The sequence below is a fragment of the Chaetodon trifascialis genome, chromosome 11, assembly GCF_039877785.1.
Source record: "Chaetodon trifascialis isolate fChaTrf1 chromosome 11, fChaTrf1.hap1, whole genome shotgun sequence".
In the NCBI taxonomy this organism is placed as follows: Eukaryota; Metazoa; Chordata; class Actinopteri; order Chaetodontiformes; family Chaetodontidae; genus Chaetodon; species Chaetodon trifascialis.
The window spans coordinates 2829389-2857326 of NC_092066.1; the positions used below are offsets into that span (position 1 = coordinate 2829389).

A 27938-nucleotide genomic window follows, 5' to 3' on the forward strand; every position below is an offset into this window, starting at 1 on the left:
CTAAGTTGTCACTGCAGATGTCATCAGTTCAGTGGTGTTTCCCTCCTCTCCCATTTCTCTCCTCTGCCAGGCTGGATCCTCAGCAGGACGACAAAGGACCGACAAACGCTGGAACACATGAACAAACAAGATTAGTAAGTTCACACTGTCCATTAATAATTATGACAGAGCATTTTGGCCACCACAGCTAAAAGTAATTAAATCATTAATTAGACAAAAGACATTAAACTCTTTTCAAGGCTTCCAGAGTTGCAGGAAAGTCCTCTTAAAACACTGACCTGTCTGAAGGTCCCTGCTGTCAGACACATCTGTCCAGCTGCCCACAGTGGCACCATGAGAACAGAGGAGAGTGTCATGGTCCATCCTAATGCGTACGCCCAGCCAGGGTAAACGTAGCTGTCGTTAATCCTGAGGTGTTGGTAATCAACCACGTACAGGATAAAGGAGGCCTGTGAAGGTGCAAAGAAATTCAAACAAACCAAAAAAAAGTGGGTACAGAGAGCCTTTCTAATGCTCTTAGTTATACCATGGTCTGGGTGAATACTCGATTCTGATTGGCTGCAGGGTGTCCGTTAAAAAGTGTTGTAGAACACCTATAAAAAAGTTCCGGTCAAATAGCCTGATTGTTCTAAATTATTATGCTGGCTCAAACACTAGTTGGTAACAGTGGCAACAGAAACTCCGAACATACGTTAACTTACGTTATTTCACAGTTTATTTATCACAACGGCAAGACAGAAACAAAATTTCGCATCATCCTCTGGACACACACAAGCGGTAAGAGGTGCACTTGCCCTCTGAAATGATACTTTGTATCACGTAACATACAGTAACGTTAAGCAATCATCTCACTTCCCTCCACTGATTAGGCCTAATATAACAGCTGCGGCCGACCGAGCTGCAGGTTCTGTGGCCAGAGCTGGTTACCTTGGCAACGCGTCACAACGAGATACATTAAATAGTCCACTCAGCCGCCTCGTGTGGAAAAACTTAAGATTTTAACAGTAAAAGAACAACATTAACGGATTAATAATTGATTTAATATTTATTTCTTTCGTAAGTGACCATGGTATAAGTGGGATAATGCCCTTTGAGGTGTCCATTATCAGAAATGAATGGACTTCGCGGAAGCAACCGTCCGATGCAGTTCACACCTCTGCGTCGTCCATTCATTTCTGATAATGGACACCTCATCGGGCATTATCCCTTACTTAACCTGCACAAATATGCACCATAGCTCAAGATACAACAATGTCGGTTGGTTGGTCCACCACTTTGGTTCATACTGAAACATCTGAACAGTAATTGGAAAGATTAATAATTGATCAAGCTAGTTAGCGAATGTTAGCATGCTAATATGCTAAACCACAATGTGTTAACTGTTGCCTCCCAGCAACATTGTGCTCATGCACAGAGGTGCTGGCATGGCTGTAGACTTGTTAAACCTTCCTGACTCACCAGTGACAGCAGAGGAATGATGTATTTCCAGCACAGTTTAAAGAAAACAGACGGCCTCTGTCCTGTCATGTCCTCAATGATGTTAATAACACGATCAGCACCTGAGAGGATTTTTAGATCGTACATTAGACCAGTTTATTCATACAAAGTTTTTTTTTTATTAGTATAACAGCACGTTGTAGCTAAAGCGAGTTACATTCAAGCAATGCAGCCAATCTAACCAAAGCTGCCGGCTGAAATCATAGAAGCACTCAAATTAGCAGCATTTAATATAACAATAATAATAATAAAGTAACCTCATGACTGATCATCAGAAAAACTGAAGTACAGTTGTATACAAAAGGTCAGATCATGTCATGAAAATGAGACAGGATGTAAATGTTATTTTGCTTACCCAAACTCCAGGCCAGAGCCAGACACTCAGATGAAGCCATGAAATAATGACACGCTCTGGTGGTTCCATAATAATCAATAAGCTGGAATATGTAAATCCCTCCCTGCAGCAGGAAGACAAGATTTAAATGTGAGAAATTGTTTTTTTAAACCTTTTGTGACAGCAGGATGTACTTTCATGGAAATAGTTTATTCACCTCAGTGACCAACATCAGATGTATGAGGAAGAAGAACGAGCAGATGACGAGGGTGAAGATCTCATGTCTTCCAGGTTTACGAAACAACTTCGGAAACATGTCGCTTAATGAGGTGATAAAACACTCAACCGTCACAAACTGAAATGAAATGAACCCACAGTTTATTGTGCCTGCAATGTATTACTAATTAATCAAGAGGTAGGACAATAAAACATTTTACATGTGTGTCAACACTGAGGAAAAAGAGCATCAGGAAGAAGCAGATGGTCCAGAACTGTGGCAAAGGCATCAGAGCTGTTGCCTGAGGGTAAGCAATGAAGGCCAAACCTGGACCTGTGAACGGGAATCAAACAAGAAAGACAAAATTATTTAGATTTGGACTAACGTGGAAATCCAACAGTAGCTCATATCAAATCTTCAAGTATACCTGACTCAGCCACAGTGTCCACAGTAACACCCTGTCTCTGAGCCATGAATCCAAGCACAGAGAAGACGACAAATCCAGCAACAAAGCTGGTCCCACTGTTCAGCAGACAGAGCCAGAAGCTGTCCCTAGAGGTCACACAAAGACAGCAGACACCTGTCAAAAAGAGGACATTCCTCTGCATACTCACAAAGCATGTTTCTTTTTAATATGTTGTCTTTTAAACCCTGTTTTCTAAAAGCAACTGTATGTAGTATGGTGTCAGAGGTGTTGTGATATCTGTGTCATACTTACTTGTAACAGTTGTTGTTGTGCTGATTGTAGCTTCCCAGGACACTTAGAGTCCCTGCAGTCAGGCTGCAGGAGAAAAATATTTGAGACCCCGCCTCTATCCACACCTGAAATGTGAGAAAAGATGCATTATATACTGAAGGGAGAGTCCTAGTTTAACTTTCAGTGCGATTCCTAGTTGTAATTCTCAGACGCTTGATGAATAGGGGCCCTTGTCAAAGACAGGAAATTTGGGTTAGAAGGTTACTAATTTAAAATTATAACATTTCATGTTTTAGGACTCGTGTCGTTGACCAGAGACCTGGGAGTTTGAAGGTTCTGCGCAGTATCTTAGCTGTTCCTAGGACTGTGCTCTTGACAGAGACCTCAGATGTTCCTTCTTCTTGATGTTGCTGTTGCTCGGCATTGCTACATCTATCACTACTGCCTTCTTCTGTTGTTTGTCTATCAACATGATGTCTGGTTTGTTAGCCACCATCATCTTGTCAGTCTGGATCTGGAAGTCCCGCAGCATCTTGGCATGGTCATTCTCCACCACCTTAGGTGGTGTCTCCCATTTTGACTTTGGGACTTCCAGTCCATACTCAGTACAGATGTTCCTGTACACTATGCTTGCCACTTGGTTATGGTGTTCCATGTATGCTTTTCCTGCCAGCATCTGTCACCCTGTTACCATGTGCTGAATTATTTCAGGAGCGCCTTTGCACCACCTGTGCCAGGAGTCCCGCCTGGTGTAGTAGATTGCTGCCTCGGTTGATCTTGTACTGAGAGCCTCTCTCTTGTGCAGCCATGATTAGTGCTTTTGTGCTGTCTTTCGGTCCAGCCTTTTCCAGCCACTGGTAGGATTTCTTGATATCAGCTGCTTCTATCTTGCAGTGGTACATGCCACAAAGGGGGTTGTCCCTCCATGACCAGTCCTCAACCTCCCTCAGTTCACTTCGCATACAGTCTCAGTGTGCTGGACTTGGGATGAAACCCTCCATGCATAGTTGGAAGCTTCCTTGTCTTGGCTTCTATCTCCTCCTCTGGCCAGCTGATTATACCAGCAGGGTGTCTGATGACTGGCAGTGCATATGTGTTGATAGCCCACACCTTGTTCTTTCCATTCAGCTGACTCTTCAGGAACTGCCTTACTCATTGTTGGTATTTGGCTGTGGCTGACTTCCTAGCAGCCTCCTCATAGTTCCCATTGCCCATGGTATCCCAAGGTATTTGGAGCTGTCCTGAACATCTGCAATGCCTTCTGGTAGTTCAACCCCCTCGGTTCTGATCATCTTCCCTCTCTTTGATACCATCCGCCAACATTTATGTTGTCCGAATTGACATCCTGATGTTGTTGCTGTTGATCCTGGAGATGTAGGTCAGGGAGTCGAACTCTTGCTCATTCCTGACATACAGCTCGGTATCATCCATGTTGAGGAACCGGTATCCGTAGCCACTTTTCATGATGATCTGACTGTGTGGATTCAGGCAGATGCAGAACAGCAGCAGCGGTATATGCTGCACTTGATGGTGACTTGTCCAATTGGCTTTGAATTGGCCTCCAAAGTCATTTTCCACAGTCCCATTGAGTTCTTGATGAAGGCTTTTCATGTCCTGTTGATGTTGTACAATTCCAAGCATCCGGAGATCCATGTGTGTGGCATTGACTACAATCCAGGGGGCGCGCAAGTTGGTTTTCATACCTGACACTCTTTCTTGGATGTCTGTCATTGTGATGATTAGCGGCTCTTTTTCTGGGAGATTCCTGTGGTCTGCTCTTAGATCCACTAGCCATTGAGCATTGAGCATGTGATGCCTCTTTTTCCCACATGCTCTTCCAGCACCTTTCAGTCTCAGTTCTGAGTGGATCTGCTCTCTGCCACAGAGAGTTCACTTTGGATGGTTCAATGGAGAACATCCTATTTATTCTCCTGGTTTCTGCTTCTCTGTTGTATCTCGTTGGGTGGGCAGCCAGAGAGTCTTTGCTTGGCAGTCTCTAGTGCCCTGGGTACTTCCAGGGAATTGGCTAGCTCATTTTTATCACAGTAATGCAACAAGTCTTTTTTGATCTTCCAGGTTTTCTTTTTCCTGGAGAAGGCCATCTTAGTCTAACCTAATTAAATTACATAACTGAAAACTGTACAAAAGCAGACAAATTAACAGAAACAACTTCAAAACATTTCAGGCACTGTTTTTTCTAATTCCATCTGGAGAAAGAAATGGGATAGAAATATGGTCTGTGATTGAACCTCACGTAGAGTGACTTTCAGTATACTGTAGTTGCTAATATAAACAAGATTACCTCAAGGTTAGCCAGGCGGTTCAGGTCTGGATACAGGTAGTAGTAGATCCCGTCCCAGGCTCCAGGCAGAGTCAAGCCTCTGATGAGCAGTATTATGAGCATCACATAGGGGAAAGTGGCTGTGAAGTATGCAACCTTTTAAAAAAAGCGCATTTCACAAAATTTGTTTTAATAACCAGAATTAATGGATGTTTTAATGGAAATAAGAGATAAAATACTCCAATAAAAATGCAGAATGATAGTTTCTGTCTACTACAAGTATAACATTTTAGATAAACTATTTCCACTGGCCTTTCCAGAAGATCTGACACTTTTCCAGATACTGAAGTAGCAAAACACCCAGCAGGCCAGCAGACACAAGGCCAGCTCCCATCTCACACTGCCCAGCTCCTCAATGCCTCCAGACATGCCCAGCACCCGCCGCCTGATGGGAGGGGACGCACGATACAGTATGACAAGAAATCATGATTAACGATCTCCAGATATTTGGCAGTGTTACAAATGATGTCTAGTCACACAAGCCAAGGTAGGAAACCTGATCTTTCATGAATCAATTTTGCCAGTGATTTACATGTATTTGTTTGGAATATTATCAGCAGATAAGTGGATACCTGACCTGGATTATGGCTCACAATGGCCTGAAGCAGATGTATGAAAATTCTGAGATCTCGAGAAAAGAAAATGGAGGTAAAACCTGCTGGCAGTTACGTGTTGTATCAGATGTGTTCAACAGTAAGAGGATGCAGGAAATGAGCAAGAATCATGCTGCTAATGTCCTTTATAGAATGCTGTTGTGACACATTAATGACATGGTACGTCTCAGACTTTTTTCCAGGTTTCCACTGTGTATTAATATTTCTGTGAAGTGCTTGTGGAAAGTCAATCCAATATCAGTATAGGTCAATGACAGAAAACAAATTTAGACTCACTCCCAGAACTCAGCAGCAGCAGACGTGGTGTTTCTCAGCGTGCTCTGATTTGTCAGATTTGTTAAAGGAGAATCCAAAATCTGAAGATCCAAACAGTTAGCTGGTTTAGAGCACAAACAGAGGAATAACAGTGAGGAATTACTGTTATACAGATTTACACATGATGCTCCTCAGACAGCAGTGCAGATATACTGTAAGGGTATTATAGAACCTATTTACAAGCTGTACTCAATAGTTAAAGTCTACCTGAATTCCAGGTGTTCTCACAGGTGGCCCAGGGGAGCTGGGATCTAAACGAGAACACCAGGTAGAAGAGAGCCCAGACTTCGATCATAATGTAGCTGAAGTCATACACTTTGATTACAGCCTGTCCATATCCAATTCCTAAAAAACAAATAGGAAACACAGTTTACCCTCTTCAGGGTTTTTATGTCCACATGTCTGGAGACGGTATAGACATGTCTGCGAACCACACCGTCAGAGCTGCTTTCTCAACATGATGTTAAAGTGTCATGTTAAAATGTTTTTTAAGCTGAGTCCATCCTTCATCTCAACACACATCAACTCACCTTGTGCCAGTGGACATAACTTCCTCCAGCAGGTGATGAATCCTTCCTGGGTGTACTGACCAAATGAGGTCTCCAGCAGGAACAGAGGTATCCCACACACCGCAGCAAACAGACCATATGGCACCAGAAAGGCACCTGTAGGTTTATAAAAATATGGACATGTGCCCCCATGGCAGTGGCAGTTCACTGAGTAATTCTTTTTACTTACCAATTGCTGACATTAATGTTATTTCGATGCACTACACCCAGAATAACTCTGCAAAGAAAGGTTTGTGATTCACCTCCACCATTCTTGTAGCAGAGGTAAGGAAATCTCCATACGTTGCCCAGGCCGACCACATTTCCTGCAACAACCAGAAAATATTCTTTTTTATTGGTCCATTGTCCTCTGTCTCCAGCCCTCTTCTGATTTTCTGTTCTTCTACTTTGTCCGCTCATCTCAACATCAAAGATGTCATCAGTGGTGTGTTTCACTTAAAAAGTATACTGCAAACTGATCTTTGCTGCTTTCATATATGTCTTTCCTTAATTTGACTACATTCCAGATCCAATGTTGGGTTTTTGATTTGCAAAATCCAGAGGAGCTCTTGAGGGCCTCATGTAATTGCTCTTGTAAAGCAGCTTTATGGTCAGATAGATAGATGGAGTTGACACAAAGTCGTTTCTCTATTTGAACTGCGTCAGTGCCAGGGGCTGCTTTAATGATAAGCAAACTGATCATTTAGTAAGATTAGCTTGTTCTTAATTGACATCACAGGTTCATCAGTTGTGTTATTTTTCCTTTTTCCTGCTGTGAGGTGTGCTCAACCACCTCATCACCTTTTTCTTTCCTGGATGAGCATTCGTCCATCCTTTGTCACCCTGCTTTAGACCCATCCTGGAAGAAGAGGAAGTTGGAGAGGTGGAAACCAGCATTGGACTGACAGCGTCTCCACTGTAATTGTTATTTTGTGTATTTGTAAAATGTGATGGGACATAGTCAAACCAAACTAATAAATTATTTAGGGTGAATTCATGGTTTGTTATTTGCGTTGGTTCACTGTGGTGAATTTCTAGTCATAAGTATTTTTAGCACCTGGCAGGACACTGCTGTGATGATAGGACAGTTTTTCTGACCTTGAGGCCATGTTGGCAGCTGATTTTATCGAACAAAGTCGTTCCATAAACTAAATCTCAAGACAGCTGCTTAAATGCTTTGAGTCACATGTTACATGTTTCTGAGCAATCTGGTAGGTGTAATGATCCGCAGTACAATGTGACTCAATGTCTTTTATTTGTCAGCTGTTAGCCGTCCCGATCAGCCATTCGCTGTGCCTTGAAGCAAAGCTCGTTTTCCTGGTTTTCAAGGTTTTATCAGGACAGTTTGGGTCATACCAGTGTTATTGCATGTTTCAACTCATTAACAATACTTCCCACCTCTGCAAATCATTTTGCAAACTGTGCTACTGTGTCCTAGAAATTTGACTGTACTCATGTCCTGAACTCCACTATTTCCATACAGGATGAAAATTAATTAGCACACTAAAAAAACGTAGTTTTGTAGCCCATCACTCTGAACAACAGATCAGATAGCATTCATTGTTTACTTTATTAAGCTACATTATTATTGTGAAGTAATGCAGAACAGACTTTTCAAATGAATGTACACCATCACTGCATTGTATGATTTCTGATTATTTCATTTCAATAATTCTTTTTTCTTACATCTTTAACACGTATTTCCCGGTCAAGTGCAAAACCTGCTATAAAAATTTAAATTATACAAAATAATTAATCCTCAAATCAACATTGAATTCTGTTCTTCACCTTCACCCATAGGCTTCCTGAAGGATTTTGTTACCAAAGTGACTTTTACAGACTTTATATTTTAAATGGGTGATTGTTTATTTTTTTAAAATGCATCGAGCTTTGTGTAAATAAATGGTTATTGCCTCATTTCTAAGTACTGATGTAATGTTATTCCCCCGTGCCTGCAGTCGAACGCATTAACAATGAAAGAGAAGCTACGGGACTAGAATAACTAAGACACAGCTGTCAACTAATAGGCTTAATTGTATGCTGAGCCCTTTGGTACACGGTTAGGGTGGGGTGGGGTTGGGGGGGGTCTCAAATGCATATGTAACGCAGTATGATGAATTAACACCCCAGCCTGCTTTCTCCTGCTGAAGCAAAACAGCAGAGTTTTCAAAGAAAGGTGTCAAGAGACCAAAACCAGCTCATATTACAGAACAACCTTTGCATTCCCGTAGACGATGAACAGCAGACAATGTGGTCTTTGGCACTTGTTGCTCAGTGACAACTTGACTACCCTGTTAGCTCGCACCGAAGCACCACACCCTTTCGCTCCCTCGGTGAGCACACAAGTAGGCCAGTAGAACTGGTATTTGTCTCAGCTCAGCACTCCAGCATGAAAAAGGATATCCCTCACTGTTTCAGGGAGTGGCCAGAAAATGTGCTCAGCCGCTCGTGGTTTGCCATGGCTTTTTGCTCCATTATAGCATCTGTTGAGTGAGGTCAGACATGATGAATTTTTATTTAGGAGGCTTCACAGCTGCAGCTCCCACAGCATAAAACAGCTGAGTCACAGGCTGCAGTAATATCCTCTTTTGGGTGCAACAATAGCACCAGTGTTCCTGATATTTCCGTGACACTTTCCTTCCATCTTCCACACTGTGTGATGTCATACTCTGCATCATTGCTCCGGTGTTTAATTGAAGCTTTATCACAAATATTCAGTTAAACATTCAAAATGAAGGAGCTGGGTTTTTTTTTATTGCACATCAAATGGAAAATTCTCGTGGTTTTGTGTTTCATTTCACACACATTTCCCTGTAATTCAGCGTAACGTATTTGTAATCCTGGGAGACCTGGGACAAGAAATAAAGGCATGACGAATGATTACAAGCACATTTTGCACATTTTCCTCCTAAACTGAATCACTGTTTTTGATTCTATTTTGTTCTCAGTTTTGTAAGTGATTTTGGCAAAGCTTCAAATCAATGACGAAAAAACAAGCAATGCTTTAGGGTAATATTATTTTTGTTCCAATGTGATGAAGTATCTTCACTTTCGCTTGATTTGCCCAGAACAGATCCCCCTGCTGTGCTATTTTATTCATCCATCGTACATGTACTTGATTAATCTGCCAGAAATCTTAGCATACATCGATATGAAATGTAAAGTTGCACATACTGAAACCAAGGATTTTGTCCATGTCACCCCCTTCTTGTACTTGTACTTTAAATATTGCATATTATCATTTTGCTGGACTTAGTCAACTACATGTCAATGGGAAATACTGACCTGCCTTTCTATACTTGTCTCTCCTCTGAGCTCATAAAACCAGATTAACTGTTAAAGTTTAACTCATTTATCTGGTGGTCAGATGACGACAAGATTGTGACACAGATGCTGTTCCACGGTTTTTATTGAGGTGTTCAGATGAAGGAGAGGTTGGCAATTGTCTTGGCCTAGATGGTCACGGTTAGGACTACTTTACCTGGATATTTCCAAGTGGAATACAATGATACATTACGCTACACTTAAATGCAATCTTTAGGTGCTGTTTCCTGGACTTCTTTCAATCTATTTTACTTTATACTTCTGTTCCACCACATTTCAAAGGCAAATATTTGTGCTTTAAGGTCCACTCCATTCACCTGACACCTATAGTAACTATTTATTTTTCAAATTAAGATTTTTCCATAGAAAATAACCAGAAAAAGATGAAACCACCCAATATGTAAAATGGTTAAAATAGCTCCAACTCGACCAGCTACAACCCAGCTGTTACGTAACTGGATTATTTCTGGAGCATTTACACATAAGCAGCATTTTAAAGTTTTAATCGCTTTACATATTATTTATTAGTCTCATTTATGCAAAGATGACCACATGTCTTGCATGTAAATTCTTCATCTGCAATGGAAAGAGTAAATAAAGATGTTAGTAGTATAATATTTCCTTGTGAAACGCAGTAGAAATGAGCAGAAAAGTGAATATAAAAACTAAACACTTGAGTGAATGGACTTTCTAAGTTACTCAGATAAAAAAAAAAACAGGCAAATGTCTGTGAATAAATGTTAAACCTCGTGCTTCATTTTGACGTTTCCTCTTGGTCGGGGGGGCTGAGGTGTTCTTGTTGATGCTCGCTGATTATTCGGAGTTTCATTACAGCAACACGAACACAGTGAGGAGGGGAGCGCCGGGGTGACGTCATGGTGAACCACAGCCACAGCAGCAGGAGGGGTGAGGTGGCCAGCCGCTGATCCACCGGTATCATGGCTTCCTAACAGGAGGGGGAAGCGATTGAGAGGAAAACAAGGATTTCTGTTGAATGCCCGACAGATAATCGCCCTTTCCAAAACCTGAGATTGGGACAGAGGGGCTCGGCCTCCCTTTTCGCCCCCCACGGCCGCTCCTGGGATCCAGGATATACTTAAATTTTATTGGTGAATTTCCATTCGTAAACCGTGGAAGATGGCCGACCCGGCGGAGTGCACCATCAAAGTGATGTGCCGTTTTAGGCCCCTGAACAGCTCCGAGGTGGTCAGAGGTGACAGATACATTCCCAAGTTTCAAGGGGACGAGACCGTTGTCATTGCGGTGAGTTATTTTGTGTTGCTACCTATTTGACAGGGCCCTCAGGGACGGTCAGCAGTACGCCATTTTTGATTGTCTTGTAGCTACGGTAGTTAGCACCTTAGCATGTTAGCTAACGTTAGCAAGGGCTGACCCCTCACCGTTGCGTTGTTCTGCTGGCCCTCAGCTGCTGCCAACTTCTGGTGCCACCGAAACAGTCAGCTATACTAAACGTGTTACTTATTTGGTGTCCAGTTCATGGACAGTCGAAAGCAGCATTCAGTTTCACATTTCTCAAAGTCGGACAATTACTGGTGCCGTAAAATGTCTGTTCGCAGTTGCTCTGTCATGGCTAGCGAGCTGTCATTCAACAAAGCCACCAACAGTTCGGCTCGCACAGGTTAAAATGTCGTCAGCGTTATTCTGCCGACCCTGCACGCCATTCACTGCACTATTATCACGACATTAATCAATAAGTGGCTGTGCATCTGTAACGATAAAGCTATTAAATGTGAACAGTTTGCGTCAGCATAAAGCGTAAGCCAGCTTTGATTTAGTAGTGGCTAACAGACTGTTGGCTAGCAGGCTAGGCCAGCTGGTAGTTGACAGATTAGCCGGCCTTGGCTAGCTGGCTAGTTTTAATACTGTTGCTTAATTAAAGCTAACATTAGCTAGCTGACCAGCTGGCTATATTACCATGACCTATGTAGATCAAGCTGAAATTATTCAGAGTATTGAATTGAACCTCGAAAGAAAATCTGCTTCCATTAATGAATAGGAAACAGACAATAGTAATGATATCAGTGACAGTGGAAATGTCAAATTATTGGCAGACCAGGGTACTCTGTTGGCCTTGAGTGACTGGACACTTTACAGTCAGTTACCCAGTAGGTCCAACAACATATTCAGAAATTTGAGCAAATACCAAATGTGTTTTCTTTTAATGAGGACATTCAGTTTGGGATCAGACCAAGTTTATGTGTGGTTTGATTAGCCCATTAGTGATACAGACCCTGCAGCTCTTGATAAGGATAATGGCATGGGCACCACTTCCACTATGACAAAAGAAGGAAATGCCTGTGCTAATGTAGTGCCACGTTACCTCAACTTTACTGAATCAACAAAGAATTTTCCCTTAGATAGGCATGTAAATGATGTGCTCTTGATGCATTGTCATCGTACACGTATACAGTGGGCTTGTCTTTAAAAAGCAGTTTACACAGCTTGGGTTCATACCGTTGCGTGCCTCTGCACCATATCTATATAAAAGGAAAAGGGAAAGGTTGGTCTTTTCATAGGCTTTGTGACTTTAGTAATTGGGAAGCAGAATAAAAGCCAGGCTAATATCTCAAGTCTGGACATGCCAAATGTTCAAAAGCCACAGTATATCATTTGAAAACAAAAATCATGGTTAAACATTAGGCATCCTCAGCGACAAACTATCATCCTTTTGTTGGACTTTGGTGTCCGGGCCCACCTATGCTTTAAAAGATTTTTACAAGGAAGGAGAACGTGACCTTGAATTCCTTCATGAAGTTGCATGTTTTGGCCGAGTGGATATGAATCACGTCCTCTTTGGAGGGAAACTACTAATTTGGTTGGTGAGTTTGGAAACAACAGAATGATCATTTTTTTCTGTGCCGCAAAACAGAAGACTGTTGTTGCTGTGGTGGCTTCTTGAATAGTTTTGCTGACACTGACTTCAGGCCTTTAACTAACAGCAAGCGTTCTGTCTGTGCCCCTCAGGCATGATGTGGCCCAGCCCAGTTCAGAGTGCCAGTCATAGTGCCAAAATACCAGTGAACATTGCAAAGAAAGCAAGTGTTGCAGGCTAGAGCCTAGTTGCCTCTGCTGGTGCATCTGCTCTGAGAAGTACAACACTTACAGTGCTCATAAGCAGCGGCACAGCCTTCTCTGTAATCCCCTTGTGTTTTCTCTCCTGGTAACCAGCTGTTCAACCAATCAGAGCAGGCATTTGGCCGGGCGCTGGGCAGTCTCTCTGGGTTGGGAGGGTAATAATTATTATGATGGTGTACTTTTGTTTTGCAGATGCTCTTATCCTGGTGGGTAACTGACTCATTTAGCTCATATTTTTATCTGTTTTGAGACAATCTAGGGCGTGGACCGAGAGGCTGAAGCCTCGACTGCATTGGTTGGCCGGCGGTGAAGCTGACCATGTTGCACGTTGTGGAGAAGTCTTACAAGCAGCTACACCACCTTTGCCTTGGCCTTGATGCTGCTTTGATACTCTCAGATATTCATGGAGGGTCACTGACTCTGCCCACCAGAGATGTTGTCTTAGAACACATTTCTGCAGTCGGCCCTTAGTCAGCTCACTTTAAAGTCCTGCCAGTGTTTTGCTGGAAAGGGGAGAGATGAAGTTTCCGGGTGAGGCTGTATGTGTGTGATAACTAGCATGGTTTGCCAAGCTGGGTTTGCCAGTGTAGTGTGCAGCAGGTGAATTATTCATACATCCATTACTTTCTTGTTGGTTTTGCACATAAAAGATCAGGTCATTCCCCCCATGCTTCGCTGTCACATTTCCTATTAGCATGCTGTAGCCTGGGACGCCCTGCAAGAACATGACTGAGTTACTTTTAGATGGTGGAGGTGCGTGAGGGATAAAAGGAAGGAAAAGGATTAGAGAGATAAGTAAAACTGCTTGTAACACATTTCAAAAAAATAAAAATAAACATAGTGGTAATTCACACCTGGTTTTCCTGCCAACTGTGTACCATGAAACAAGGTTATCAACAAATCCAAATTGAAAGAATTTCCTTATTTTGTAGTAGCAAAACAAATCGTAAAGTAGATTTCATGCATTATACAGCAAAATCATGTTGATTCTGCAGAATAACCTTGGACTGTGTATTACTGTCTCTCCCGATAGCTTGACCTGGCCAAGTATCATGACAAAGCCGTCAGGAGGTGGAAACATGACAGAGCACTTATTAATACTCTAACGCTTCTTTTCACTTTAATTACATTTTCAGCCAGTAATCCCATTAGGCAGAAGTGTAGGTAACGAGCAGCAATAACAATGAGGACTTTAAACTCAGGCTGGGCTATTGTTTGCTGACAGCGGCTGGCAGGCCTGATAGTGGCTCAGCGCTCATGTTCTGGACAGGGTTAATTGCCAGGATGTGGCGAGCTGGAGTGAATTATCATCGTCTTAAGATGCTGCTGGTCTGTGTTACACCGGGCTGTGTTTCACATGTGACCGTCTGTCGGGAGGGGATTATGAGCCAGAGTGCATATTCAGGACATCTCAGCTGTAGTCGTCCAATAAGGTGCTGTGGCTTCTAATGTCAGGCAGTGGCCCATTTGGCTTCACCTTGAGTTATGATTGTGTTTGCCGTCAGCGAGAAAGTGCTAATGGGTGGCGTCTCCAAGGTGACACCAGCTGCTTGACAACATTCTCAGCCGTCTGTTGCTCTTACAGGTGTCAACACTGAATCTGATGGTAACGAATCTGCTGCCACTGATGTGAGTCTGTTTTGTAACCTGGGGTATCAGATGTGATGGGGCTGTCTTGTTGTGAAACTCTTCATACATCACAGCCAGAACCCCACCCATCAGGCCAAAGAAGAGATGAGTCAACCGGGACTTCAAGCCCTCAAAGCCATTTCAGCTCAACCTCAGAAGTGCCTCTAGCATCAGTTTTCTTACCTTGCAGTTGCCATTTTAAATCCAGCTATCGATCGCTATCCTCCTGGAATTGTACTTTGAAGTTTTGACTGGCCCGTGGGATATCACCGTCAGCTACACTCTGCTAGTTTGAGACTGGCTGGCTTAGTTAGCGGTAAAAGCTGAGGATCTAGTTAGGTTGATCGTAAATGCTGTGTTGAGATTGTTGGAGAGGAGTTTAAATGAGATGTGAGGAGTTGTATCGTTTGAGTTTAGCTGGGGATCTTTGTTGCTTGTCATCTCTGTTGTCTGTCAACATGTCAGAAAACATACTTGCTCATCAGTGAAATGCACTTTTTGAAAATCTAGGTGCAATTAGGGGTGAAATGTATGAAGGGTCAGCAGGGACCGCATGCATATGCCCTTTTTCCTTTTGTAAAGTTTGTGTTTCTGTAGGTAGACCTTTTACTGTTTGTCACCTCAGCTGTGGCAGCAAAACAAACTACTGTCTCTGCCATTGGACATGTAGTATCTATAACATCCTGCCGAACAAAGGATTTTTTCTCAGGAAACGCCTATCAGATTCTAGCTGTTGAGCTAATGTCGAATGGCCTCTGCGTTTGTCAGCTTGTGAAAGAAAGTGCACACAGATTGGTTTACAAAACATGCCACAGATGATCATTTTCAATAAGGTTACATAATAATGGCTTTTGTTCTGGTGCTATGACTGTTACTCACTCGCTCTTCTTCTCTTCTTTGCAGGGCAAACCGTACATGTTTGACAGAGTGTTTCAGTCAAACACAACACAGGAGCAAGTGTACAATGCCTGCGCCCAGAAGATTGTAAAAGGTGAGGCCTCACTTTTGTTGTATTAGTATATTTACACACAGACTTATTATTTCGAGGCATGTACACCAAAAAAAACCCTTTGAATCCTCGCTTCATAAACTTGTGTGTGGTGTCTTGTAGATGTTCTGGAGGGATACAATGGAACAATTTTTGCTTACGGGCAGACATCATCTGGCAAAACACACACCATGGAGGTACGGATGATGTCTAAGAACCAGTATTGTGTATTTTCCAATGAAGTACATTGTCACTTCTCTACATTACATTCGATTCATTTGGTCTCTGTTTGCAGGGGAATCTCCATGACACAGATTCAATGGGCATCATCCCCAGGATAGTGCAAGATATCTTCAACTACATCTATTCCATGGATGAAAACCTGGAGTTTCATATCAAAGTAAGTACTTCGAAGGGGCCAGATGTTACTGCGTCCTTCTTCCTGTTTTGCAGTTCTCCATTACAGAGCATTTTTCTCATCACACAAATAGTGATGCAGGAGGCTGATGTGTAACGTGTCACTTGGTACTGCTGCATCATGTTTCCTGGCTCACTTTGCTGTGTTTACTGGTCTCCACTCTTGTGTTGCAGCACATGGTGGTAAATCCTTGTTGTGTTGGGAGTGATAGAAAAATGAAACTCGAAAATGTAGTGAAACATTATTCATTGCTGTTCAGAAAACGTATCTCACTCGTGTGAAAATATGAGACTTGAGCTGCCTCCCTGACTAACTGGCAGAATCGATGCAAGGCAAGTGAGAAAGAATAAATTATTCAAAGAAAGAATTAGAAAAGAAAAACATTGGAAACCATGCTCAAAACACCTTCACACGTCTGATTTGTTCTAGGTTGTTTTTTTTCTGTGCCTGTTGGCTTTTCCCTTATTCGTAATAATTAGCAATCAGTGGCATCTTTGTCTTTTCTGTGTTTTTTAAAACCAGTGTAATATGACAGTGCTGCTTTATCATTTACAGTAAACAAGGAAGCCCCTGGTGTATATTTTGTTTGTCCGATCTCTCAGCTGGATTACCAAATCATGAGGTTCTTTCTCTGTTCACAGGTTTCATATTTTGAAATTTACTTAGACAAGATCCGGGACCTTTTGGATGGTAAGTTGCTCCGATGGTGCAGTGAGCGCTTTGCCCCTCATCTCTCAGGGTTGTACCGTACCAGGCGTGATGGCATGATGTTAGCTGGAGGCACAATGACTGTTGTTAATAATCACTTGTCGATATAAAAACATACGTTTTTATATCGAAAAGTATATGTCGATATACGTGAAGTGAAAGACCGTTTGGGATGTGATGACCAGATATCGTTTACATAAGAAGTGGGAAATAGCCACAGGATGCTATCTTAATTCCCTGACACCTTTTCTCTCTCGTCCCCAGTGTCAAAGACCAACCTGTCAGTGCATGAAGACAAAAACAGAGTACCCTACGTCAAGGTGAGGAGTTATCCTCTGTCACGTAATCAGGTATTTGGTAAATCTTGTTGGTGAGGACCAATAATCTGACACTCTGCTTTTCTTTACAGGGCTGCACTGAGAGATTCGTCTGCAGCCCAGAGGAGGTCATGGACACAATTGATGAGGGCAAATCAAACAGACATGTAGCAGTTACAAGTAAGATGCCGTCCTGCTGTTTTACAACCGCCTTTGTCACAAACGACTGTGGTGTTTGCGTTCTTTAGGCTGCCGTGTGTTGACCACATGGGTGTCACCTCTCTTCCAGACATGAATGAGCACAGCTCCAGGAGTCACAGCATTTTCCTGATTAACGTCAAACAGGAGAACACTCAGACGGAGCAGAAGCTCAGCGGCAAACTCTACCTGGTGGATCTGGCTGGCAGTGAAAAGGTACAGACCATCTGTCATAGATGCTGGTGCATTTGTTTCATTTGGCGTCTTCATTGTTTTGTAATGAAGTGTTGAGACCTGGAATTGTAATTATCTACGTGGGTTGCGTTCAGATGAGAGTCTGTTCTGTCTCTAAACACTGAGCTGCCACGCGCCTTGTTGAGGTCATTGTCCCTGTGCTTTCAGGTCAGTAAAACTGGAGCAGAAGGAGCCGTGCTGGATGAAGCCAAGAACATCAACAAGTCACTGTCGTCCCTGGGAAACGTCATCTCTGCTCTGGCTGAAGGAACGGTCAGTAGCTCTGACGACTTTGGTGATGTTTCTGCCATTAAGCCGTCTGTGATAATCCATCTGTGGAGCCATTTGTTGAATATGTTGTGTTGTTCTGTTAGTATTGGTCTTTTGATTTGCATCTGCTGAGATGAATGTGTTTCCCAATTGAGGTTACTGTGACAAAGGTAGCTGTCTTATCAGTTGAGCCTACTCTTTACTCCACAACATAATGAGTCCAAATGTGTTTGGCTTTATTATGAAGCTCATTCAGCACCACGAATGTTAGATCTCTTGTAACCTCAGGTGGTGATTTTTGGTTTCACAAATGTTTTTTATGGCTTTTTGAAATTGCAGACATTACTTTTAACGTATCAGACATAAGGGAAGTCTACTGTTTAGCAGCTGCACAGCCCAGAGCGAGGTGTGCACATGGAAAACCAGCATCTTTTTCAGTTATCTTACAGTGAAAGTGCCGTTTTCCACCATCTGCAGGTCCTTTGTGCTGCAAAAATAACTTGGGTCGATAAAAACTTTCCTCCCAGCAATGTTTTGTTTTGCTGCTTTATAGCGATTTCACACTTTTCACTTTAATCAACAATTGGTTTGTTCGAGGGCCCCTTCGCTCTGCAAACAACCTGGGGCAGACAGCTGCTGATATGTTTGTGATGTGTGAAACAAATGAGCTGTTGTGCAGAGATGTCTCAGTCCTGACTGAGCGTAGTGTTGTCGAAAGAATTAAAGCAGACTGCTGCAGCGTGGCTCTTTGTATCAGTACGAATATTTTATCAAGTTCTCATTTAACTGCCATTTAAATTTACTTAACGTATGAGAGGTCGTCACTTCCTGTTGGCTCAGTGCTGGTGAAACCACAGACGTCTTCTTCTGTTTCAGGACAGCAGCAGCAGCATGTTTTCAGTGTATTATCCCAGCTGGGAGAATACCATGCTTTCTTTTGTGCTTTTTTCCCCTCTGTGTAACTCCACGGTCTGTCATGTGGGGCATTATTGTCAAATAATTCCTAATAAGAGTGAAATGACAGTCAGATACAAATGCAGCTTTAACAATAGCCACACATACGGCATTCCCCAGAGTTTGTCTTTTTATTTTGTGCTATAAAACACTGTGTTGTAAGGTGTTTTACATCTGTGTCAAAAGGCCTACATCCCCTACCGAGACAGCAAGATGACCCGTATCCTGCAGGACTCGCTGGGTGGTAACTGTCGAACCACCATTGTCATCTGCTGCTCGCCTTCCTCCTACAATGAGGCCGAAACCAAATCCACCCTCATGTTCGGACAAAGGTTTGTAGGCCAAACAAAAACAAACCATACTGCTTTATGCAGTTTCTTCAGTTTCTAATATAAATACTTTTAAAAATATGTTTTGCTATTAATGATTTTAATATGGTTTAGAGAGTCCATATAGCCGCACGTGTTCTTAATCGTTGCCACAGTTTAGGTACCTTTTTTGAAAGATAATGGTACATGAAGTGTCCTTATTGAAGTACTTTCAGGGGAATAAAATCTGTTATTTTCTGCATTTAGAGCAAAGACCATCAAGAACACTGTCACTGTGAACATCGAGCTTACAGCAGAGCAGTGGAAGCAGAAGTATGAGAGGGAGAAGGAGAAGAATAAGACCCTGAGGAACACCGTCACCTGGCTGGAGAACGAGCTCAACCGCTGGAGGAATGGTGAGGAAGAAGATCCTGTCTTATTCTGTTGTTTCTTCTATTCAGATTCTGTTTGCATTTGTGGTAGAAATTATTTTATCTTCATGGTCGATTGCGGCTAACTGCAAAAATTTGAAGGAGCGGTGACTTGCTTTGAACTTACTTGCTTTTTCTGGAAGCACAAATGAGGCTCTTAACTCGCCATTTGAATAAACTGAATGTGTGCACTCCCACCACAGGTGAGAGCGTGCCAGTGGAGGAGCAGTTTGACAAGGAGAAGGCCAACGCTGAGGTGGTGGCCCTGGACAACATACTCAACGACAAGCCGGCCTCCACGCCCAACGTGCCGGGTGTTCGCCTCACCGACGTGGAGAAAGACAAGTGTGAGGCTGAGCTGGCCAAGCTTTACAAACAGCTGGATGATAAGGTGAGGGAGAGCTTCCCACTCAAGCTTCCCACTGATTGGATGGTTTCCATCCAATTAATCTTACAATGAGATTAGAGCGAAGCAAGGCATCTGTTCGATTCAAACGTGTTCCCGCTGGTCTTTGAATCTCAGGACACCAGATGTGGAGATTATCTTTACATTTCTCATTAGCAAATCTGTAGATGTCACCTACTGTTGAATGTCCTGCAGGCTGCATGGATGCTTCAGCCTGAAGAACAAGACCGCTTCAGGAGTTTCAGTTTCGTAGTCAGTTGGGTGAATTTGTGAAATCTGACTCGATCGCATTTTTTAATTTAATTAGTAAATGTGTATTCTCTTTTTTGAATAAGGCAAACCAAACAAATTTATACGCTTACAAACAATATATCCTTGTTGAGCAGAGGTTCAGCCGGCAGTATTAAATGGAGTACCGGTGAAAGTAGTGTTTCTATATAGCATTTTTTCACCTCGTACCTGTCGTCTCCAGTGGTACCTGTGGTGTCAGGTGTGAGTGTTAATGTCTCTTTGTGTCTGTGCACTCCACAGGACGAGGAAATCAACCAACAGAGCCAGCTGGCTGAGAAGCTGAAGCAACAGATGCTGGACCAGGATGAGGTGAGTGTTGGAGGTCCAGCAGGTGGAGGGAAGGCACAGGTGCAGAGTGAGCTCCTGATCTTTGTAGTTTCAGAGGTGTGAGCTAACACGTGAAGCTATCAGAGCCGTCAAGCTGTATTTCTATTTTTCTCCAGTCCTGTTGTCTCAAGTAGAGCTACAATCTTCAGCCCGTATGCATCTATTTTAGGAGGAAACCGTGTGTTCGATAACAGATGCTACTTGCTCACTCATCCCTATTGTAACATGAATACTCTTCTCTTCCCTGCTCACAGCTTCTAGCCTCCTCCCGTCGCGATCATGAGAACCTCCAGGCAGAGCTGAACCGCCTGCAAGCAGAGAACGAAGCCTCCAAGGACGAGGTGAAGGAGGTGCTGCAGGCTCTGGAGGAGCTGGCAGTCAACTATGACCAGAAGAGCCAGGAGGTGGAGGATAAGACCAAGGAGTTTGAGGCCATCAGCGAGGAGCTTAACCAGAAATCGGTGAGCTGAGGACAGATATCAGCATGCCCAAAGTCACCGCGACGCTTTGAATTTGGTCATGTGCCTTTTAGTTGTCCTTAATTTTGGCTGTGTTGATGTGCAACACACAGACACGCAACACTATAATTAAACTTTTACAACCTGCAGGGATAAAAGCAGCTGCAGACACACACGTGCACTTTTATTTCTGCTGCAGCCCCTTCCTTTCCTTCAGAATTCAGAAGGGTTGGCGGTTGACTGTGGTCTCATGATGTGCCTGAAGTATGATTGATACTGGAGAAAATCCTTTATATTCATCACAAAATAGTGCAAGTTAAAATAAAAATGCCAGTGGGACGTAGGTGAATCTACACCTCTGACGCTTTCGGTCCTTGTTAATTAGTTGAGATTACAAGGAAAAAGAGAGAACTGTAACTTTAGCATCATGGATGTGTGAAAACAGTAGAAGTGACAAAAAGCAGAATCCACACACAGTTCTCAAACAAAGAAACGACAAACGTACTGAGACAAAGAATGACACGCTCTGTCCTCTGCAGTCCATCCTGTCCTCTCTGGACTCTGAGCTCCAGAAGCTGAAGGAGATGTCCAACCACCAGAAGAAGAGGGTGACCGAGATGATGTCTTCACTGCTCAAGGACCTCGCCGAGATCGGCATCGCCGTAGGCAGCAATGACATCAAGGTAGAGGAAGAAGTTGGTCCTTTGAGGATGTCGCAGTGATAAAACTGTGTTGTCAGATGCTCTGATGACGGAATGCATGAACACCTGCTTCTGTCGTGACTCTGCATCTTTCCTCTTTTCCCCTTCCAGCAACATGACGGCGGCAGCGGCATGATCGATGAGGAGTTCACGGTGGCCCGTCTCTACATCAGCAAGATGAAGTCTGAAGTGAAGACCATGGTGAAACGCTGCAAGCAGCTGGAGAGCACCCAGTCCGAGAGCAACAAGAAGATGGACGAGAACGAGAAGGAGCTGGCCGCCTGCCAGCTGCGCATCAGCCAGGTACGATAGAACGAGCCAAAAGCAGCGCTGTGAGCTGAAAGCGTACTCCTGACTGATCCCTGTGCGCATGCAAGGAAAGAATTGTTTCATTTCTGAATCCCCAGAAGGATTGTACGCATCAACATCTGTGTTATTTCTTTTTCCTCCAGCATGAGGCTAAAATCAAGTCCCTGACTGAGTACCTGCAGAACGTGGAGCAGAAGAAGAGGCAGCTGGAGGAGAACGTGGACTCTCTCAACGAGGAGCTTGTCAAGCTCAGCGCTCAGGGTACGTCGAGAGCAGGAGTTGCACTCACTTCTATTCCCCTTCGTGTTTCGATTGGAGGCCGTCAGTCCTAACAGGAAGTCTTTAACCTCAGAATAGTTGTACGCTTGAACTTGTTTTAAATTGGAATTTTATAAGAGCTGGGGATTGTTTATGAAGCAGCTGCAGTTGTTTATTCCTGATACTGAAGTATTGATCTGCCGTGTTGCATTGGGTTTGCAGTATGGCGGTTCAAAGCAAATGCTAAAAAGTGCACAACACTGCAGTGGCACAGCAAAAGTTGTAGTAAGCTGAGTTTATAAAAGTCTAGATTTGGTTTTTGCTTTCGGCGTGTTTTGGCTTCTTTAATCGCATGATGTGACAGGAATGAAAACCAGGATTACAACTAAAATCAATGAAGAAAATCTCATAATCTCTATCCTAATTTTCATATTCTTAGTGTTGTGTAGACTAAGGTTTCTGTGTTTGTCCCTCTACTCCCACCTCATGACAATGAATCCTGCTTGTGTTTCACAGAGAAAGTCCATGCTATGGAGAAAGAGAATGAGATCCAGACTGCCAATGAAGTCAAGGTGTGTCTCTGCCCCGTTACACAGTGGACGTGACTGTGTGAAACATTTCTGGTTCTGGTCTTTGACTGTGTTTTTGTCAAGCTATTTTGTCTAATAAAGTGTGCAAATTTGTGTGTGTTTAGGAAGCGGTGGAGAAGCAGATCCACTCCCACCGTGAAGCTCATCAGAAGCAGATCAGCAGCCTGAGAGATGAGCTGGACAACAAGGAGAAACTCATCACTGAGCTGCAGGAGTAAGACTTCAGTTCCTGTCGTCTTCAGTCTCCATTGGAGGGATGCATGTTAACATAGACAGATAAAATGACATTTAATGATAAAATAGTAAGGAAAGCAGTGTTTCAAGCATGATACTTCACCTCATCCTGTGACTACTATAAGTACGGTAAAAGCATACTGAGGTTGAGTCAGCAGGTTCATTTAAACATGATGCTGTGTCGTGTCCTCTAGTCTGAATCAGAAGATCATGCTGGAACAGGAGAGGCTCAGAGTGGAGCACGAGAAACTCAAATCCACCGACCAGGAGAAAAGCCGCAAGCTGCATGAGCTGACGTATGTTTCTCTCTCTCACACACACACACACACACACACACACAGTTCACTCAGCATGGTGAACAGCAAAGTTAGATCTTAACTGTTGTTGTTGTTGTTGTTGTTCAGGGTGATGCAGGACAGAAGGGAGCAGGCCAGACAGGACCTGAAGGGCCTGGAGGAGACAGTGGTGAGTCCATCTGAATCAGCTGATTGAATCAACTTATTGTGGCTCTCTGTCAGATCAGATGGTGGACTTACATCCAGTTGCAAGTAGAATTTGTTCTTTCCTTGAGTTGACTTTTTGTTTCCAGTTAGGACAAACACATTGCTGCAAGTTGAAAACGCCAAAATGGGCAAACAAGTCAAACCAGTAATTTCCACTCCAGCTGTTCGACGCGGTGTTTTTTTTCCATTCAGCAGTTAGTATTTACAGCAAACGTTCATTATGAATGAGTGAAAGATTTTGAATTCAGTGTGTTAGCTTTAAAATGTGGGAACATCTCCTCACATCTGCTGTTGCACTGAGTTTCTTTTCTCTAAATTGATACCTGCTGTGTTCAGAGCTTGGATTCAACTCTTACGGTTTGTTTCAATCATCTCGGAACGAGTTTTTCCTGATTTTCACTGTGCTGTCTTCTTCCGTTCAAGGCCAAGGAGCTGCAGACTCTGCACAACTTGAGGAAGCTCTTTGTCCAGGACTTGGCTACCAGAGTGAAAAAGGTGAAACACCATGATCAGATGTTTTTGTGTGGGAGACTAGAATATCTCTTCAGTTGCACTGAGGGGGATTTATCAGGCACAAAAATGAAAAACTACAAACAGACACACTAGTTCTGCCATGAACAGGAACAATGTGAGGATGACTGAAGTGGTGCAGATTAAAAGATCGTGCGACATGGTCACACACCCCCCGGGTATTATTTTCATTTTAATCCTTGTGTTTTGTTTGTCGTGCAGAGCGCTGAGATGGACTCGGATGACACAGGCGGCAGCGCAGCACAGAAACAGAAAATCTCCTTTCTTGAGAACAATCTTGAGCAACTCACCAAGGTTCACAAACAGGTAGGATTTTAATATAGATACTGAGCAACAGTCCAGAGATTATTTCTGTCCCTTCAAGGGCTCGCAGCACCCTCGTGGGACTGATCCTCTTTGTAGTTGTCCTTTTCTTTTATCTTATTCTCTGCCTTTACATCAGTTTGCTCTACCAGCTTCTCCTTGCTATCTTCTCAATCTATTTGCTCATTTCACCCCGGGCTTCCCTGGTGGACTGCTGTCCAAAGTTAGATGGAAGAAATGATCTAAGACGATGCCGTTTGTCCCACAGCTGGTGCGTGATAATGCAGACCTGCGCTGTGAGCTTCCTAAACTGGAAAAGCGTCTTCGTGCTACGGCTGAGCGGGTCAAGGCCCTGGAGTCTGCTCTGAAGGAGGCCAAGGAGAACGCCGCCCGCGACCGCAAGCGCTACCAGCAGGAGGTGGACCGCATCAAGGAGGCCGTCAGGGCCAAGAACATGGCCAGGAGGGGACATTCGGCTCAGATCGGTTAGTAGGGATGGATGGGAGGGGAACACATGTACGCCTCCTTTGATTCAGGGCAGGAAACACAAGGCTGTTGTGATGTTATGGTAGCTGGAGACAAATCCTGTTATACTACTGTGACACAGATCGTGTACATTTTCACTAACCCTCTAAATGAGGGTTAGTTTCCTATTTAAGTAGACGTCTTTCTAGTTACATCAAAACTGACCAGAAAAGTAGCAATTTTCATAACCCAATATAGAAGCTTTTATGCTCTTATTGTGGTAAGAGCATCAGGCCAGAATGCATTTGTTAATGTACCAAAGCCAAACGAGAGAGACAAACACAAAGAGGAGTTTGTTTATTGACAAGGACACTCAAGTACACGCAGGGATTATATATGAATACCTAGAAATGTTTCCATTTTCAGTCAGACGTAAGCTTGAAACTCTCCAACACCTACTAACGCTCCTCACTCTCCTCTTCCTCCCTCCCCAGCCAAGCCTATCAGGCCTGGGCAGCAGCCGGTGGCGTCCCCCACCCACCCCAACATCAACCGCAGTGGAGGAGGCTTCTACCAGAACAGCCAGACGGTGTCCATCAGAGGAGGCAGCGGCAAGCCAGAGAAGAAGTAAGTGTACCACCGCTCCTTCTGTTCTGGGAGAAAACGAGACAACACGTCATTTAAGAAACGCAGAAACTGAAGAAGGAACATTAAAATGTTCTGGTGATGGCAAAGAGCCAAGATACTGCATTTCAGAACCTTTAATGTTCATGCAGCTGCAGTTAGAAATGATTGTAACGTGTGTGCAAAATGATCGCAGTCAGCACAAATAGTAAGACTAAAACAATAAAACACAAATTAACAGAGCAGTGAGGACAAACCAATACTCAAATAAAGTAGAAATAAAATGTCAAAGAGAAGAAGAAATATACAATAATTAAAAAGAAGACTGATAATACCCTTACTCAGTAGATACATGGACATCTATATCAGATATTAGCAGTACAAGTACTGCTTTAATCTGTTCAGAATCCAGTTTTTAGTTAACGTGTTAATATTTGGATTTTCATGCTGGCGGCTGCATGGACACAAAAGCACAAGTGAAATCTGTGTGGCACATCTGGAATCTGACATGTCCTGTTTTCTCTGCAGCTGAAGAGCAGCGGGACAGCCGGATGACACCACCGAAGAAGCCAATATCACCCCCCCGCCCGCCCCGACAACCTGTCATTCCATTACAGCGAACAGGCTCCTCGTCGCCGCTGTGGAGCCACGAAGGAGTTTCTGAATTATAAATATATATATATAAATATTCCTGGCCTGTACAGCTCCAAGCCCCACACCTCCACCCACTCCCCCACCCCAATTCTCATCATGACTTATCTCTTTTTCTCTTACTGGATATAATCAAAAAAAATAAAAAAGACAACAAATTTAATTTCCAAAAGGCAAAATAATCTTCTGACCCACTGAACCAAACGCAGTCTTGAGCGCAGCCTCGGCGAGCGAAACCGCGCGCACCTCAAACGTGTTGCTTCGGTTTTTGTTTTGCACAGTCCGTCGTCATCCGTCGTCGTCGTCGTGCGAGTAGTTCTGCACTGTGCCAAGCTGAATGTAAGGGTGGCGAGATCCGAAAAGTGAAAACACAACCTGAAAGAAAAATGTAAAAAAGACCAAAAAAAAAGGAGACTCTTCCACGAGAAATAGCTTGATCCTGTAGGCTAACCTCTGTACATTTCATCATAACTGTTATTGGTTGTTAACCACACTTTTCTCTGGATAGATTTTACATGCTTCTTTAAGGAAAAAAAAATTACAAAAAAAAAAAAAACTGTATGGTTTTGAATTGACTAGATGGCGTCGAGCACTACTGTTCTGTCCGGTCTTGTACAGATGTAAAATTGGCACTGCTGCACACGCTTCCCCGGTGAGAGCCGAACGCAACGGGAACGGCGAAAAAGAAGGATGAAAAAATGAAAAGCCAAGACGTGCGACAGCGTACTGTAGATGTATTTAACTAAATACCTGTGGAGGCCAATTGTTTTTATCATTAAGTTAAAATAAAACCTATACTCGTTATTGGTGACTTCATGAGAAGGATGTAAAGAATGTAGAGAGGAAGGACGAGAATGATCCGGTTAACACGACAAACTTCCACCTTTAGCATAGCCTATGCTAAGTAGCTAAATGTACTGTTTTTACTTATCTCAGTGGTTAATAATGCTGTGTTAATGGACGCTATTTATATCTCTCTGCACATTGGAGCATCTAGACTGCAGGCGTATAGACTGAGATAGCACACACCACAACGCTTGTCCTGTCCTAGCTGGGTCGCTGTCACTCGCTCATCTCCAGGACCTGTTTTTTTTTTTTGGTTTTTAGTCGTAAACCTGACCGATCAGGAGCTGTTTGATCCCTATCTTATCATGATTTCTTTTCAAGGGTGCCTCGCTTTGATTTTTTTTCCTTCTTTGGTCTTCCCTCTCACACCCTTTTTGTTGTTTCTTCTAGATTTAGGACCTCTATCTGTTCGTGCCCCTTTGGTTGTAAATTTGCAGAAAACAACGTGTTTTGCTGGATTTTATGTACTGTATCTCTTTCATTGTTCCATAGATGGTGTAGATGCATATTTGAAGGGGAATGGCGGGTGGGGGGGGGTGTCAGTCGATGGATCGGACCCTTGCTGCTGATCAGCCAATCAGGAGAGCAGGGTCTGAAATTGCACAACAATCTTCTGTCATCATCTGGAGGAAGCGTTTATTTAACTAAATCTAGTCAGGGGTGTAGGATTTATTTGGTGTTTTGTTGTCTTTGTTGTATTTTTTAGTGTCATTTCATGATTTTTCATTTTAATTCCCACCACGGCTTGATTTTTTTTTTTCTGTTTTAACCCTGTGATGAAGCCCCAGTGCATCGGCAAAGAGCTTGTTGTGATTGTAACCCCAGCGTGAGAACACTAACATCTTGTGCAAGTGCAATATACTGTAAAATACACTGTATATCAGTCAACTGGCAGGCGTGATCAGGGTGTGCTTGCAGTAATCCTGCCATACGCAGTCGAAGTCCTGCCCCTCTTCCTCGTCAGCTTCTCTAACGTTTGGCTCTTTTCTCGCTGAGGTCTTCT

General features: G+C 43.2%; 2 protein-coding genes across 2 annotated transcripts; one reads left to right on the forward strand and one right to left on the reverse strand.

Moving 5' to 3' along the window:
* LOC139339358 (sodium- and chloride-dependent betaine transporter-like) lies at positions 1–12079 on the reverse strand. The gene is made up of 15 exons (XM_070974937.1): positions 12052–12079; positions 6827–6937; positions 6546–6680; positions 6223–6360; positions 5977–6076; positions 5339–5471; positions 5048–5182; positions 2767–2870; positions 2476–2600; positions 2269–2381; positions 2049–2186; positions 1853–1955; positions 1459–1559; positions 279–449; positions 1–108 (listed from the first exon to the last, which is right to left on the reverse strand). The coding sequence occupies exons 1-15, from the start codon at positions 12077–12079 to the stop codon at positions 1–3; spliced, it is 1743 nt and encodes a 580-aa protein (XP_070831038.1).
* LOC139339357 (kinesin-1 heavy chain) lies at positions 10772–26476 on the forward strand. Its single transcript, XM_070974936.1, has 26 exons — positions 10772–11150; positions 15516–15603; positions 15724–15797; positions 15896–16000; positions 16660–16708; positions 16991–17046; positions 17136–17223; positions 17333–17457; positions 17644–17748; positions 18886–19031; positions 19275–19423; positions 19642–19829; positions 20376–20444; positions 20717–20923; positions 21460–21603; positions 21733–21924; positions 22074–22191; positions 22705–22760; positions 22883–22992; positions 23207–23308; positions 23417–23477; positions 23939–24010; positions 24248–24352; positions 24618–24834; positions 25309–25441; positions 25967–26476. Exons 1-26 carry the CDS (start codon positions 11025–11027, stop codon positions 25968–25970), a joined length of 2889 nt encoding a protein of 962 aa, XP_070831037.1. The 5' UTR covers positions 10772–11024; the 3' UTR covers positions 25971–26476.
* Positions 26477–27938: the final 1462 nt, after the last annotated feature.

Coding starts and splice junctions, on each gene's coding strand:
- LOC139339357 (XM_070974936.1), top strand. CDS start 11,025: ATGGCCGACCCGGCGGAGTGCACCATCAAAGTGATGTGCCGTTTTAGG. Junction 20,924..21,459: donor AGGAGCTTAACCAGAAATCG/GTGAGCTGAGGA, acceptor TGTCCTCTGCAG/TCCATCCTGTCCTCTCTGGA. Junction 23,478..23,938: donor AGGGCCTGGAGGAGACAGTG/GTGAGTCCATCT, acceptor CTTCCGTTCAAG/GCCAAGGAGCTGCAGACTCT.
- LOC139339358 (XM_070974937.1), bottom strand. CDS start 12,079: ATGTCCTCATTAAAAGAAAACACATTTG. Junction 5,183..5,338: donor GTGTCAGATCTTCTGGAAAG/GCCAGTGGAAAT, acceptor TTTTTTTAAAAG/GTTGCATACTTCACAGCCAC. Junction 2,871..5,047: donor ACCGCCTGGCTAACCTTGAG/GTAATCTTGTTT, acceptor CTCACATTTCAG/GTGTGGATAGAGGCGGGGTC.